The sequence below is a fragment of the Solanum lycopersicum genome, chromosome 7 (assembly GCF_036512215.1).
Source record: "Solanum lycopersicum chromosome 7, SLM_r2.1".
Taxonomy (NCBI): Eukaryota; Viridiplantae; Streptophyta; class Magnoliopsida; order Solanales; family Solanaceae; genus Solanum; species Solanum lycopersicum.
Window position 1 is genome coordinate 61,409,321 of NC_090806.1, and position 15,035 is coordinate 61,424,355.

The 15,035-nt window shown below is 28.3% G+C and overlaps 1 protein-coding gene across 1 annotated transcript; it reads left to right on the top strand.

Moving 5' to 3' along the window:
* The first annotated feature begins 1,347 nt into the window (after positions 1-1,347).
* LOC101252701 (zinc finger CCCH domain-containing protein 18) lies at positions 1,348-5,195 on the top strand. Its single transcript, XM_004243500.4, has 8 exons — positions 1,348-1,643; positions 2,229-3,119; positions 3,206-3,373; positions 3,450-3,629; positions 4,149-4,222; positions 4,330-4,434; positions 4,551-4,677; positions 4,783-5,195. Exons 2-8 carry the CDS (start codon positions 2,236-2,238, stop codon positions 4,841-4,843), a joined length of 1,599 nt encoding a protein of 532 aa, XP_004243548.1. The 5' UTR covers positions 1,348-1,643; positions 2,229-2,235; the 3' UTR covers positions 4,844-5,195.
* Positions 5,196-15,035: the final 9,840 nt, after the last annotated feature.

Consider the following 15,035-nt stretch of genomic DNA (forward strand, 5'->3'; position numbering starts at 1 on the left):
TAAAATTGAAATCATTTTAGATTCGTACGTTCCTATTTTGGCTCACCTAAATGCCTAAATCTACAGCACATTTTGCTCAACTTATCAGTCATCAAAATTTGACTACATATTGATGCCTCTTCTCTTGCCGTTATTATCGATTACAAAATAAAAACAAAAAATAAAAATGTCGATCGATAACTTCTTCTTTTTTACACTGAAAATTATTAAAATTATAATCTCTTATATTTTATTAAAAAATTAAAAATAAAAATATACAAAAATTAGAGTTCTATATACCACAAATTGCCATGTAGATTTTGAGTTAGAATATGTGGAGTAGCCTTTCTGTTGGGATTTTTTTTCTATCTGTACTTTGGCTAAAGTAACTCAAACCAAAAACTGTCACAATTTTTTGACAAGTGACACACATGCAAATAAATAATTATACTAATTAAGAAAATAAATAAATATATTGCATGCATGCCATTTATCATACTTCCACAAAAACAACAAACCATTCTGTTTCACGTACAAACATGAACACTTTTGAACTAAGGGCCCCATTCAAGTCAAGTAAAACAAACATATATTTGAACCAGAAAAATAAAAATTAAAAAAATTAATCCATTGGTTTATTTAGTGGAAAGGTATAATAATTCTGTATACACTCTTTAACTTTTTCATACACACTGAAATAATTAACATTGTTAAATAACATTTAATAATTCTATATATAATTTTGACTTCTTTCGCATCACACTCGTAAAATGGTTAATATTGTTACATAACAATAACAATAACTTCATCATATTTCACGGTACATTAGAACAGAAAGAAAAATTCATAATGTGCCAAATAAACTTATAATCAAATTCATAATTATTTACTTAAAATAAATTTCTTAAATATAGATAATATATGAGTAATAATCAGGGGCAGAGGTAGTGTAAAAATAGTACTAATTATACATAGTTAAAATTATTTTTTAGGTATATATAATATATGTTGAATCTTTCGTTCGTATGTTTTACTTCTCAAATTTTAAATCCCCTGACTTCGTCACCGGTAATAATATTAAATTTCCATGAACTCATATGTTTTCTCGTCGAGTATTATGACGTGGCGTCACCAGAATTGCTCATAGGATTAGATAAAGTTATATGGTGCTACACACAAGATTTACTCAAAAGACAAAAACCTGCGTTCAGTTACAAATATATATTTTTATTTGAAAAATTAATTAATTTTTTTTAAAATGGGGTAAGACTTGGCCACATAGATATATCCGAAAGAACAGCTGGATAAGGGTATTTATGTAATTTAATTTGTCTAATAAACATTCTACTAATTGAATTAGAAAATCTAGGCGCATATCCTAATAAATTCCCCCATTTTTCTCTAACAACAGAGATACAGCCTGTATATGGACTCATTTCAAACCTTTTTTTGTTCTATAAAAGTTTCAAATTATCCAAAAATGTTTCAATCACTATCAACAAAACCTCCAATTAAAAATTCCTTAAATCTTACTTAAAGTTTGAATTATTAAAATTGTGTTTTGATTTGAAGCAAAATGGCAAGAAGAAATTTTGTGGATTGAGAGTTTGTTTGATTTTTTTTTTTCATTTGCTTTTCAGTGTTGAACTGTTCTCACATATCAGGTAAAAAAAAATTTCATGGTGGGTTTATGTTGCTTTTTTTTTGTTGTTGTTTAATTTTGTAAAGTAATTTGAAGTTTTAAATTGTTCATATTGTTTCAATGACGAAAAGAGACGAGATGTTTCTGCGTTCAGAGAAATGCCAAAAATCTCAGTCAGTTTATATGTTCAAAGTTTGTTTAATCTCATAGCAATGTTCTATTTTGTTGCTTAAATTGTAGTTTTAGGTTAATTTCTATGTCGAATGTTATAATTATCGGTTCTTTCTTTAAACAATTTTTTGGGTGATTTCTTCAATTTTATAACATTTATTTTTGGTGAAATTGATGATGGGCTTGTTGTGATGTTATCAGCAGTAGTGTTAGATAAAGCTTATAACTATTGTCTTCCTTTTTCTCTGTTTATTTGTTATTTTTCATCATTTTTTTTATTGAATTTATTTGATTTTTAGTCATGAGAAATGTATGTATATGCCATTTCAATTAGATAAGTTTTGTTTTTTTGATGTATATGCTGAAATAAAATTTTTTGAATTGTTTTATTAGTAATGGTTTTGGATTAAGTCAACATCCATGTTTGATTTGTTAGGTTGAATATGAGCATGAATTTCTCCGAGTCTACTAGAGATGTATATAATCGAATCCAGAAACTAGAGCCAGATCATGTGAATAAGATCATTGTCTATCTCATCGATCAGCATCATGGTGAGCAGGACATGATTCGATTAGCGTTTAGTCCCGAAAATGTGATCCGTTCGATTGTTAACAAAGCTAAGAATGATCTTGGATTATTATCACCCAAACCAGCCATTTCTGGTCCTCTTTCACCCCCATTGAAATTTGGTCTATTCTCATCAGCTTCACCTCGCCCCTTTACGAACCATCAAGTTGGAAATCTATACTGGGAGCATCAAGGGCAGGCTGAAAATCGTCCAATTCATAGCTCAGATATTTTGCCAGCAGGTTGCTCCGATCCTATGACTGATGAATATCAACTCCAAAATCAACTTCATTTCTTATCTTTGTATGATCACTCAGACCACAATTTCGTTGGACGTACATTTGGTCCAAGATCGAGTCGAAGAACTTCAAGCTTACCTGAGATTCCTGTTAAGATTTGTCATTACTTTAACAAAGGCTATTGTAAGCATGGAAATAACTGTAGATACGTTCATGCATATCCAACGCAGGAAAGCTTCTCCCAAGTTTTCAACGGAAATTTAAATGATGTAGTTACTGATGAACATGCTATCTCTCCTGGATCTCTAAAGAAACTAGAGATGGAGCTCACTCAGCTTCTCAAATCCAAAGGGGGTGACCCTGTTTCTATTGCTTCATTGCCTATGTTGTATCATGAGATGTTTGGCAGAACACTTCAGGCCGAGGGTTATCTCACAGAAAGTCAGAGACACGGGAAAGCTGGATATAGCCTGACTAAACTCCTCTCCCGACTAAGAAACAGCATTCGTGTCATCGACAGGTGCAACTTTTCTATCTCTCTCATTTGTGGATTTTGTTCTTTGATACAAACTGTATTTGATATAAATTTTTTTGTATTTACAACAGGCCCCATGGACAGCATGCGGTTATTTTGGCTAAGGATATTCACAAATACTTGGAATGCAATGGAGAAAGAAATGAACATGGAGCAATTGTAGCTGATTCTCGCCAGATTTATCTGACTTTTCCGGCTGAGAGTACCTTCAGCGAGCAAGATGTTTCCAACTATTTCACGTAAGTCACTCCAAGTGAATCGACACATTATTAGTCATCTTTTTCCGTCTTCACAACGTATTTCATGTTTATGCAGTCAGTTTGGACCAGTCCAAGATGTTAGGATTCCTTGTCAACAGAAGAGAATGTTCGGATTTGTAACTTTTGCTTACACAGAGACAGTTAAGCAGATCTTGTCAAGGGGGAATCCTCATTTAGTCTGCGATGCACGTGTTTTGGTGAAACCTTACAGGGAAAAGTCCAAGCTAGTAGATAGGTACATTCCCTGGTTTCTATTCTGTGAAGGCTTCTAATCACATATTTGCATATTTGTTACATATTGTTAAAAAATCTTCATTTCCTAAGTATCCTACTTAACCGGCTTGATGTGGAATGATGAGGATGCAATGATAATTTGGCGCTAATGTCATTTATCTTTTGTAGTTCAATATATTGAAATTGGTGGTGGTTGCACTTTGAATACTCTTGAACTTAAGTTTTCAGATTTGTGGTTGTTTGTTTAATGGCTGTTTTCAGGATACTTGAGCAACATGGCTCAATTTTAGTTCCAATTAAGCTATTATATTTGTTTTTATTTTTCAACAAGTATGTTTTATACAAGTCTTACAATTTACACATTTTCCTCAACTGTTAACATTGTGATGTTTCAAGAATATTGTATGTATCATCTGAAGAATATCGATTCACTTGAGGGACTACGACTTACAGAATCTCTTAGACTTGGGATAACACTGTTGGAATTTGCATTTGATGCGATTTTATCTTCTATGTGCAGAAAATGTCCGGAGAAAGCTTATCAAGCTTCTTGTTATAATCCTTTCGCTCATGCAGTATCTGCACACCAATCTTGTAAGATGCATTTCACCTCAATCTACGGAAATCTGCTTCCTGCATCATACCTTTCTTTAATAATTTTTTGTCATAGAAGTAATATTCATATTGGTTTCTGTTTTTAGTACATAGGCGGGCAATTGAGTTTGAGCGAAGACGTTTTGAGGAGTTTCAACATTATCAAATGCATGTTGGCTACTCAATAGAGAATTTGAAACTTGCTTCAGAAGGTTGTTAAGTTTATTCCATATAAGAATCTTTCTTATTTATCCTCCATTTCATCTAACATTGTTGTTTTCTTTTCCTACTTTCCCATTTCACCTGACATCTTTTCCTACATGTATAGGACATAGCGAACAGTTAGATTTTCCATCGGCTGAGGGTTTTCCTTACATGCTAAATGTATGGAACAATGGTTCCGCCAGCAACAACAAAACTAGTCTTGTTAAGACAAATCATTATGACCAAGAAAGGTAAGTCATTTTTTTATATAATCACGATTTAACATGTTATAACAATATGCCAGTGTAAGAAAAATATGTTTATTTGTATTCAATCAATATTTCGGAATCGTGCAGGTTTCAAGTACTGAATCTTCCTGAAAGCCCTTTTGCATCTCCAACAAGGAATAGCATTTGAACGGTCACTTAGTAAGTTCAGAAACTCAAATATTACAAAGAGGACTACTGACTTTTTCGGAATAGCAATTTGGACATTCGACCCACAAACTACTACTTCTCTTCCTCCATATTTTCCATAGTAATTTAGTATAGTTGTTCAGCTGCCTGCAAATACATCTGATCTTGCAGAAAGTATTATTATTATTATTATTATTATTTTTCTTTTCTCTTAGGTGCACATCATAAGAAATTGATATATCTTTAAAGTTTGATGGATAGGTCCAGATCTAGCAAAGTTGGATAAACAGAAATGCTAATGTTTTAAGTGCTAACAATAAAGTTATATATAATTTTCATTTCCATTCTCTCTATATATATTTTTTTAACATAATTTTATTATATTCTAGATTTTCTGTATCGATGATGTTTGAATCAATTGTATGTATCTCGATTAATTCACACAGTATTTCATACCAGCTAGACTTTGGTGGATAAGAAAGAATTTTGATTTGAACATCATTTGTGCCATTCATTATGGTGATAAGTTAAATATTCTAGTTTGAAAAAGAGACAACGATGGTAAGTTGGGTTGTAATAGGTTGGCAACTGGAAGAAATGGAGCCAACCCTAAATTGCATTATAAAACAAGTTTTTTTTGGATTCCTTCTTAAGAAGCTATTAAACATAATAAATAGTCATTCTCGTCCTCTTTTGCTAATTAAAAGTATATAATCTGCTAATTTAATAAATAAGTCGAATATGTGATATGTTGTGGTCCTCAGCAGCTTCACATGTTCTTTTAATTGGACATCACACACAATCAAAAAATTATATTTTTGTATCCTTGATTTGCGGAAGTCATCAAGTTTGGTTTTTAAAAAATAATTTTTGATGTTAAAATAATTTTTCACCAGTTTGTACTTAATATTTTATGGTTTCTCACTAATATTTAAGTAAAAATTTTAACAATAATAATATTTTTTTTATGAAAGTATTTTTAATATATTCTTATTGAGTGAAAAAATATATATTGTAATTTGAGATTAGAGTTGTGATTTGTTTAATAGTGATTTGACTTTGAGGAAAGGAGTGGTGGTGAAGTGCGACATTGATTTTAGATTATTATTTGTGGACCTCATGTGGATTTAATTATAGATTTAAGGGACCTACATATCTACTCTTATTCAATCTTTTTATGTGACACATATTATATGTCTATGTCTATGACCATAAACCTTTTTTTTCTTTCATTTCTTGGCCACAAGATAGTTTGATTCTATTCTACCCAATTCTATTAATTTATAAATTATATTTTCAAAACTAAATTTCACTTGATAATTTATAAAATATTTCTCCTTAAATTTGTTGATAATTTGTTCAAGAAAATCTATAATAGCAAAAACAATTATCTTATTTAGTACCTTTTATATATATATATACATATATAGATATATATATACACTCGCGTAACTTCTTAAAACGCATAGTAATTAATTATAATTTGATTATTGATTTTTTTTCCAGTGGACAACAACATTTTTCTTAGTACTTTGCATGACAAAATATGCATATATAAATTATTGTACGTCATATAATACCACAAATGTTTAAATCTGAAGAAAACTTTTTTTAGTGAGCCAATTGTTACACAACTTATTAAAATTATCTAAAAGTATTTTAAAATAGAATTAAAACCTCACACCAAATAATATCCTTTTTTTATAATCATAATATTTCATAATATTTTTAAATATAAAATAGGTTTAAATCATTTATATTGTAAGGAAAAAGCTTCAAATATATCATCGAATTTTTAGAAAAGGTTCATCTATGATATATGTTAGAAATTTTGTTCATCTATGTCATTTTCATTTGAGAAAAGACTCATCGATGATATTCTATGTCAACTAAAATGGCATAGATGAGTCAAACTCTTAATGAATTGCATAAATGAGCTTTTTCTCATAGTTCAATGACATATTTAAGCGTTTTCTCCTTTTTAAAAAGAAATAATTAATATTGTGGCCGAATCATAATTGATCATGGGTAAAAATTATTTGCAAAATAAAAACTAGCTTTACTTTACAAACAATGGCATAGATGGACCGAAATGCATAGATGAATCAAACTTTTAAGGGAAACTTTCACATATAACCACATAAAAATAACTTAATTACGTTCCATAGCTATAGTTTGATAATTACAATTCATAGTTACTTGTTATATGGAGGAGAGAGGCGAGCGAGACTAGGAGAGTAAGGAGAGAGGCGAGAGAGAGGGAAAGAGTGGGAGAAAGGTGAATTGTATATGTATATTGATCGGTTAAATAATTATATATTATACATTTGTATTTGTATATATGGCAAGCGAGAGTGAGAGGGAGGAGAGAAGCGAGCGAGACTAGAGAGGGAGGAGAGAGGCGAGCGAGATTGGGAGAGGAAGGAGAAAGGGCATAGAGTGGGAGAGAGGTGAATTGTATATGTATATTATACATATACATTTGTATATAGGGCAAGCGAGATTGGGCGAGGCAGGAGAGAGACGAGCAAGAGAGGGCATAAAGTTGGAGAGTGGTGAATTGTATATGTATATAGATTAAATAATTGTATATTATACATATATATTTATATATTGAGGCGAATTTTACATATACAAACGTGACTAATTATACAAACTCGAAGTCAGTCCACGTAATTAATGTATAATGTTAGTCGCGAGTGATAATTATAGCAAACTATAGCTATGATGAGTAATTAAATAGTATAAGTTTGTTTTCTTGCCAAATTTTCCTAACTTTTAACAGGTGATATAAATGAGTCTTTTCTAAAAGTTCGATGACATATTTGAGGCTTTTCTCATATTTAAATGATTGCTACTCTTTAAAAAATCATACAAATTAAGACAATATTATTTAAAATTTAATTATTTGATAATCTAATTTTATATTTGAAGTGTCAAAGATAACACCTCAAAATATTAAAAATACTCGTACAGTGTAAATACTAAAACATAATTAATTGATATATAAGTAAAATAGACCAATTAAAAAATAGAAAGTAAAAGCAGTTAAATTACCTACACTTTTACCTATAATTACATCAATCACATTTTTATAAAAAATAATATTGTAAAAATATATACACAATAACTAATGAAAATTTGACAATAAATAATTTAATGCATTATTGTTTGGAGCCTAAAACCACTACTTTTGTGTTGAGTCGCCTATATATTATTTTAGATTTTAGAAATATAGAGAATAGAAACTTTTGTCTATAACTATTTATTAGAATGCAAGTCATAAAAAGGGAAATTTTCAAAAATATATCGCCAACCCAAAGTATATTTTTGTAAGAACTTAGAAAAAGATTTTTTGTCCTTACACTATTTAATAGCTTATTTTAAAGTTATATGTGTGTTCACGTAAATATCATCACTATGTTGAAATATTTTTTAGAGCCCTTTCTCCTTTCTATATTCTTATATATTTCTTTCGTGTCAAAAATAAATTATGTGAAGGTAATTATGTGAAGATATTAAAATAAGAACGAAGCTTAAAAACAGAATTTTTTTTAAAAAAAATTATGCTCTAAAATATAATTTATACATATTTATGTGTATATAAATTATCTCATACCAAAATAAAAATCTTAAAACCAAATTATTACTATATTAAAGTTCTCTTTTTGGTCAAATACTACCCCAAAAAGTGAAAACAGAGGAATTATGTCGTTTTATCAACCGAAAAGAATGTAAAAATTGCGACTAAACTATGCGAAACAGATCATCTATATTTTTTATTATATTTTAGGATCAAAAATGTTCATGCCGTTATTCTAAGAGATCACAAATACACTTAATAGTTAACATCTCAAATTCTTAGTGACATCACAAGCCACGTAAGACTAATTCTTTCACATAATTATTGCCAACTAGGATTCACTACAAAAAAGACTAGATCTTTAACGACGACTATAATCGCCATAAAAATCCAAAAAATCGTCATAAAGGTTTAATGTTAAACTTCAGGTGATTCTTGTTTTGTTTTAAACATACCATTGATTTAGTTAAATGTATCCAACCAAGAATAAAAACTCAACATCAACAAGATCATTGCCATTCTCAATAAAACAAAACAAGAATCACATGAAGTTTAGCATTAAACCTTTAGTGACGAATTTTTGGGCTTTTGTGACCACTATAGTCACCGCTAAAGGTCTAATTTTTTGTAGTGAATCCTGGTTGGCAATGCTTAGGTGGAAGGATTAGTCCCACGTGACTTGTCATGTCACTAAAAATATTGAGATGTTAACTCTTGAGGATATTTGTGGTCTCTTAGGATATAACGGCAGGGGCATCCTTTATCCCTAAATGTAACGAAGGGTATAAGTGGTCTATTTCACATAACAATTTTGACCCTTTTCCGGTTTGTCAATGATTTTTCATCTTCCGAGAGTCAAAAAGTTTGAGTTATAATTTGTGCGTGAAATCTTTAGTTTCTTTTTAAATGAAATTTATATGTATGAAACTATTTAAAAAGTAATATAAATCACAATAATTAATAATTTAAGCTAATTAAAAAATATATAAAAATTTATGATTAAAAATAAACATATTTAGATTATGAAATTTGAAAAGTGCCACGTATATTCAACGACTGGAGTTACAACTTATAAGCGACATTAGCTCCCGTTACAAACTTGTTTGGTTATTTGTAGTTATAATTCTTATTCAAACCAAATTCAAATATCCACCCAATGACTTCAAAATTTTATAGTTAATTTTTCAACTAGTTCCAATAAATCTAAACAATGTTCAATTTATATTTCTCGTATCGATCAACTTCGAAATTTAAATAATTTCTTTAATCTGGTTTAGTAATAATGAGTTGCATTTCTAATTTGATTTTCCACCAATATCTTATTGAATATGTACTCTAAATCATAATTTGAGCCTCAACAATAAATCTATTTTTTCAACTAATAATTAAGATATATTTCAAATTCAAATTCATTTCTTCGAACATGTAAAGTCATATTAAGTTTCAATGTCCATAAGTTTTAGGAAAAGAAATCATAGAAAAACGCATCTCCATTCAATTAGTTTGATATCTATTTTATAAAAAAAAAATATGTTTTTTTCTAATTTATTCCGTCCAATCATATATTAAAATACATTGATAATGATTATAAAATTGAATTTTTAATCAAGGGTCTATTTTTTTTTTTACAAGTAGTCCAAATTGAAATATTAATTTATTTCTTGATTTTGTTTAAATTTTGAAATCCAAGTGAGTGCTCTAAAGAACACTTTTCTCAATTTACTACAAGATATCAACAAAAAAAACTTATTATGTTTGGTAAATAAAAATATATGAATAATTTTAATTATATAAAATTTTATTTAACTATATATAAAGATAACATTTACAATAAATACATTTATGTGTAAAATTATGAAGTGCAATGCCCACAATTGTTGAGAAGACCATTATTATTTATTTAATATACTTTTGAACTCTTGAATTTTCCTTTTTTAATCTATATCACTTTGGAAACTCATTATTATTTATTCAAAATACTTTTGCACTTATAAATCTTTCCTTTTTAATATATATCATTGGTTTCAATTTTATTTGTTTCGTAGGAATAATCTTTTCTTTATTCAGATCCTATACAAACTCTTTTTTTACCAAAATTGGTTATAATCTCAATAAAAATTGATAGTCTAAAAGTATCTTTTAATAAGAGATTTTAATTTTTGGAGCATACTGAAAGTGCATTTTAAAATATTTTAATAAAATATAACGTTTTTAATTTATATTGAAAATATGATAGTAATAATGTTATTAGGGCAATTTCAAGTTAATAATATAGCCATGTATATGTAATACATTACCTTAGATCTTGTTGCATAAATTTTTTTATCTAATAATATGAAAATTTGAATAATTTAATTCAAGGTCTAGAATTTTTTCACTTTTTAAGAAAAAGTAATTCTTTCCTAATTTCTTTGTAATGATTTAGCACTTTTCCTACTACAAATTTCAATATTTATAAAAGGGATAATTGTATATAATAACAAACTAATAACTTAAAATAAATGGAGTGACTACTGTTTGATTTAATTGTGCCCCATATCAAACGTTTGCCAATGTTTGCCAGTCGTCTCTCTCCGGAACTCTCGTCGTCACTCTCCCTCTGCTTGCCTCTCTCGCTTCATACAACAGAAGTGTATATATTGTGTTTCTGTTTTGTATAAACCGAGAGAAAATTGTATATACACCTGCAAAAACATATATCTTCATGCTATACACTTAATTATACAATTTACAAATTTTTTACTTCGATTCAATTGTATACAAATATTGCAGCGAAAAAGGCCAGCGAATTATACAATTGCAGTAAAATACAATATTCTCTCGCTTTATACAACAAAAGTGTATAAATTGTGTTTTGTTTTTTTATAAAGCGAGAGAAAAACATATATCTTCTTCATATACACTTATAATTATACAATATACGAATATTTTACTTCGATTCAATTGTATGCAAAGCAAATTTTATATACATATTGTAGCGAAATAGGCTAGCGAATTATACAATTGCAGTGAGATAAGCCAGCGAATTGTACAATTGCAGCGAAATAGGCCAGCAAATTATACAATTTAGATCAGCGAATTATACAGTTGTATATGTATAACGAATTATACAGTTATATGTTTGCTATGAGACGCAATTATGCAAACTTTGCTATAGCATACAAATATAAATTTTTTGTTTGTTATATGTGAAAGTTGCCCTATTTATAAAAAGTAAACATAATGTGATAAATCGATATTACAAAACCTTTAGGGCCTCAAATAAATGGGCTTAAAATACAACGTTGTTAATTACCTCTTTGAATCTTAATTGTATTACATAATTTAATAGAGTGTCATCATATGTAAATAGGAGAATTAAAATTTAAAGTTTATAAAATTCAATACAACGTCTTAAATTATTTTTACGATAGAAAAAAATGCAAAAAATATCCTTAATAAAATGAAAAAATACTCAAAAATAACGTCCGTCAAATCTTTAAATTCAGAAATACCATCAACCTTTATTTTCTAGCTTAAGAATACCCCTCAAACAAATTCTGAATTGGGTCAAATTTTACTTTATTATTTGTTACATTTTAAATTTCTAATTAAATAAAATCCACCAATATATTAAACCCACCTCTTAAATCACCGATCCTTCATCCTCATGAGAACAAAACATCCCAACAATAGTCAACCAAAAACTTCGAATTTAAATTTTGTAAGAAAAATTATAAATGTTTTCAAAGGCTAATTTTGCACAAGCTATTCAATAAAATTTTGATTTTCAAAGCTCTAGTGATTTTGATGGTGCTTAAATGCTTCTAATTGAATCTTTTTGAGTAAAATATAATATGTCGAAGTCCTAAAATATTGGTTGTATCACATGTTTGAACATACAATTTACTTAAATGTTATCGTAGAAATTAAAATTTTGTTGGACTCTATTAATTGTGTTCAATTCCAATTAGAATATTTGGAGGTTATTTAACCCTAAGTCATAGTCCACGCCTATACAAAGGGTACAAAATTTTCTTAAAAGACATCTTGAATATCCCATAAACTCTTGGGTTTTTTAACGATCAAGATTGCAAATATTCCGCAAATTCGTGGAATATTCATATACCCACAATTTGACGTATATATTAGTAATATATTATAAATAGGGATTTTTTTTATCAATTTGCACGGGCAATAAAAAAAAACTCAACAAAATGTTCATATATACGTATAATGTATCGATGTTATATAATCATGCATACATAGTGTATAACTATGTATAGAGAGTTAGAGATATATATACACATTATTTATGCGATATTTATACATTGCAGATTTATTTTTTCCAATTAAAACCAACTCAAATCTCTTCTAAACAGTCTCAAAATTTAAATCACTTTGGTATTTCAATTTTTTAATATATTATTAATTCAAAATAATTCTTACGTATGACACGTTAATTTTTATTTAAACATGAAAGGAGGAGGAGGAAGAAAAAGGAGTGCGGCGAAGAAGAAAAGAAGGAAATAACCATTAAGAATTGAAAGAGGACAAGGTATCAATATAGGGATAAGACACAAGCACCCTCTAAACTATTAAACTGAGAGCGAAATCTCAAAAACACACTATGACTAAATTAAGGTATTATTACCCTATGAACTTATTTCTTTTGTAATTTTTTACACTTTTTTGTCTTACATGGCACAGTCGGTGGCTCGACGCAATTGAGACCCGTGAGAGATATTTGAATGTCATCACGTAAGCCAGAAAAGTGCATAAAGTTTCAAAAAAAAAAGGGGGGGATCAAGGGATTAATAGAACCTTAATTTAATTAAAATGTATCTGTAGAGTTTCGATCATAGTCTAAGGATACTTGTACCTTTTCCTTATCAAAAATACATTTTTTTGCAAAATAACATTGATCGAGTAACCATTTACATAATAAATGATAATTAAATTATTACAAATAATAAATTTTAACTCAACAAACATTCTATCTAAACTTTGTTTATGAATATCAAATACCTAAAACAAAGTTTGTTTGTTTTTTTAGAAAAAAAAAGGAAATAGAGGATCAAAAGATTAAAAGTAAAAAGAAGGGTGGATGTGTAAACTCTAAAAGGGGTCCATGTGAGACCCAAAATACAAAGCAAAAATAGTAAAAATTGGGCCCATATTTTAGTGTGTTTTGACAGGCTTTTGATGAAGACAAAGGAAACAGAGTGCACAAAAGTTAAGAGTAATGGTCGTATATAAGAATGCTAAGTGTCAAAAACCCTGAAAAAGACAACATTGTCTGTCTCCTTCTTTTGATTGCAAAATGACTCACAAAGTCAATTTATGTTTCATTTCATCATGACTTTTTCTCTTCTTATTTCTTTCTTTGATTTCCACAAAAATGAAAAAAAGATCTTTGTTTCTATATAGTATAAAATAAATAAATAAAAATCTTTGTTTCTATATAGTAATAACACTACTAATATACTATACACCATATAGTATTTCCCGTCTCATTTTATATGCGGTTATTTGATTCGGTATAAAATTTAAGAAAAAAGATAAAATATTTAAAAGTTGTGATTCAAAATAAGTAATAGAAAATTATGTGGTTGAAAATTATTTTATTAAGGCTAAAATAAGCATTTTAGAGCTAAATTGTTACTCCCTCTGTCCTCTTTTTTATATGGCAACATTTGACCCGACATGAAATTTAAAAAATAATGAAGACTTTGAAATGTTTATCAAATTGTCCTTCAAAAAAATAACTCAATTTTCTCTTTCATAAATGTATTAGAAAATTAAGTGGGACCAATAAGGATAAAAAAGAAATTATACCTTTAAATACTTACCATATAAGGAAATGTGATATTTTTTTTGGAACTGACCAAAAAAAATGATGCGACATAAAATAGGACGGAGGGAGTACTTAATATGAAAACATATCATTCTTTTTGGGTCTGACTAAATAGGAAAGTAAGTAACATAAATTGAGACAAATAGAGTAATAATTTACTCCATGGACTCACAATTTCGCTTTTCGAGAGTTAATTTTGATCGAATTGAATTAAATGTGATTTTATGAACTTAAATTTGTCAATTAATGTTTAAATAAGTTTGACTCTCAAAAATACAGAAACATAACTAATATTCGCTCAGATTCAATTTATATGACATAATTTGATTTGACAAGTTTAAGAAGAAACAAGGTCTTTTGAACTATTAGTCTAAAATAAATAGTAACTGTAAATCAATTTTATTGGGGGTAAAATAAACATTTTAAAGTTAAACTATATTAAATATAAAATGTGTTATTCTTTTTTTGTATAGACTAAAAAAATGAGTCACATTAATTGGGACAAAGAAAGTAAGTATTTTGTCACATAACTAGAGTATATATACCCTTCATACTAACTGATATATACGAATCAAAATCTTATTCACAAATTCGATATTTAATATATCTCGGATCAATGAATAAAATTGTGTCATGTAACCATATTTGATTTTTCTCTCATAGAAGGACACATACTCTAATTTTTGAATGACAGGAGCATTAATATCCCAAAAATATGATAAAAGAATGTCTCGATATATTTACAATAATTTGATAATATATTTTTCCTTTTTA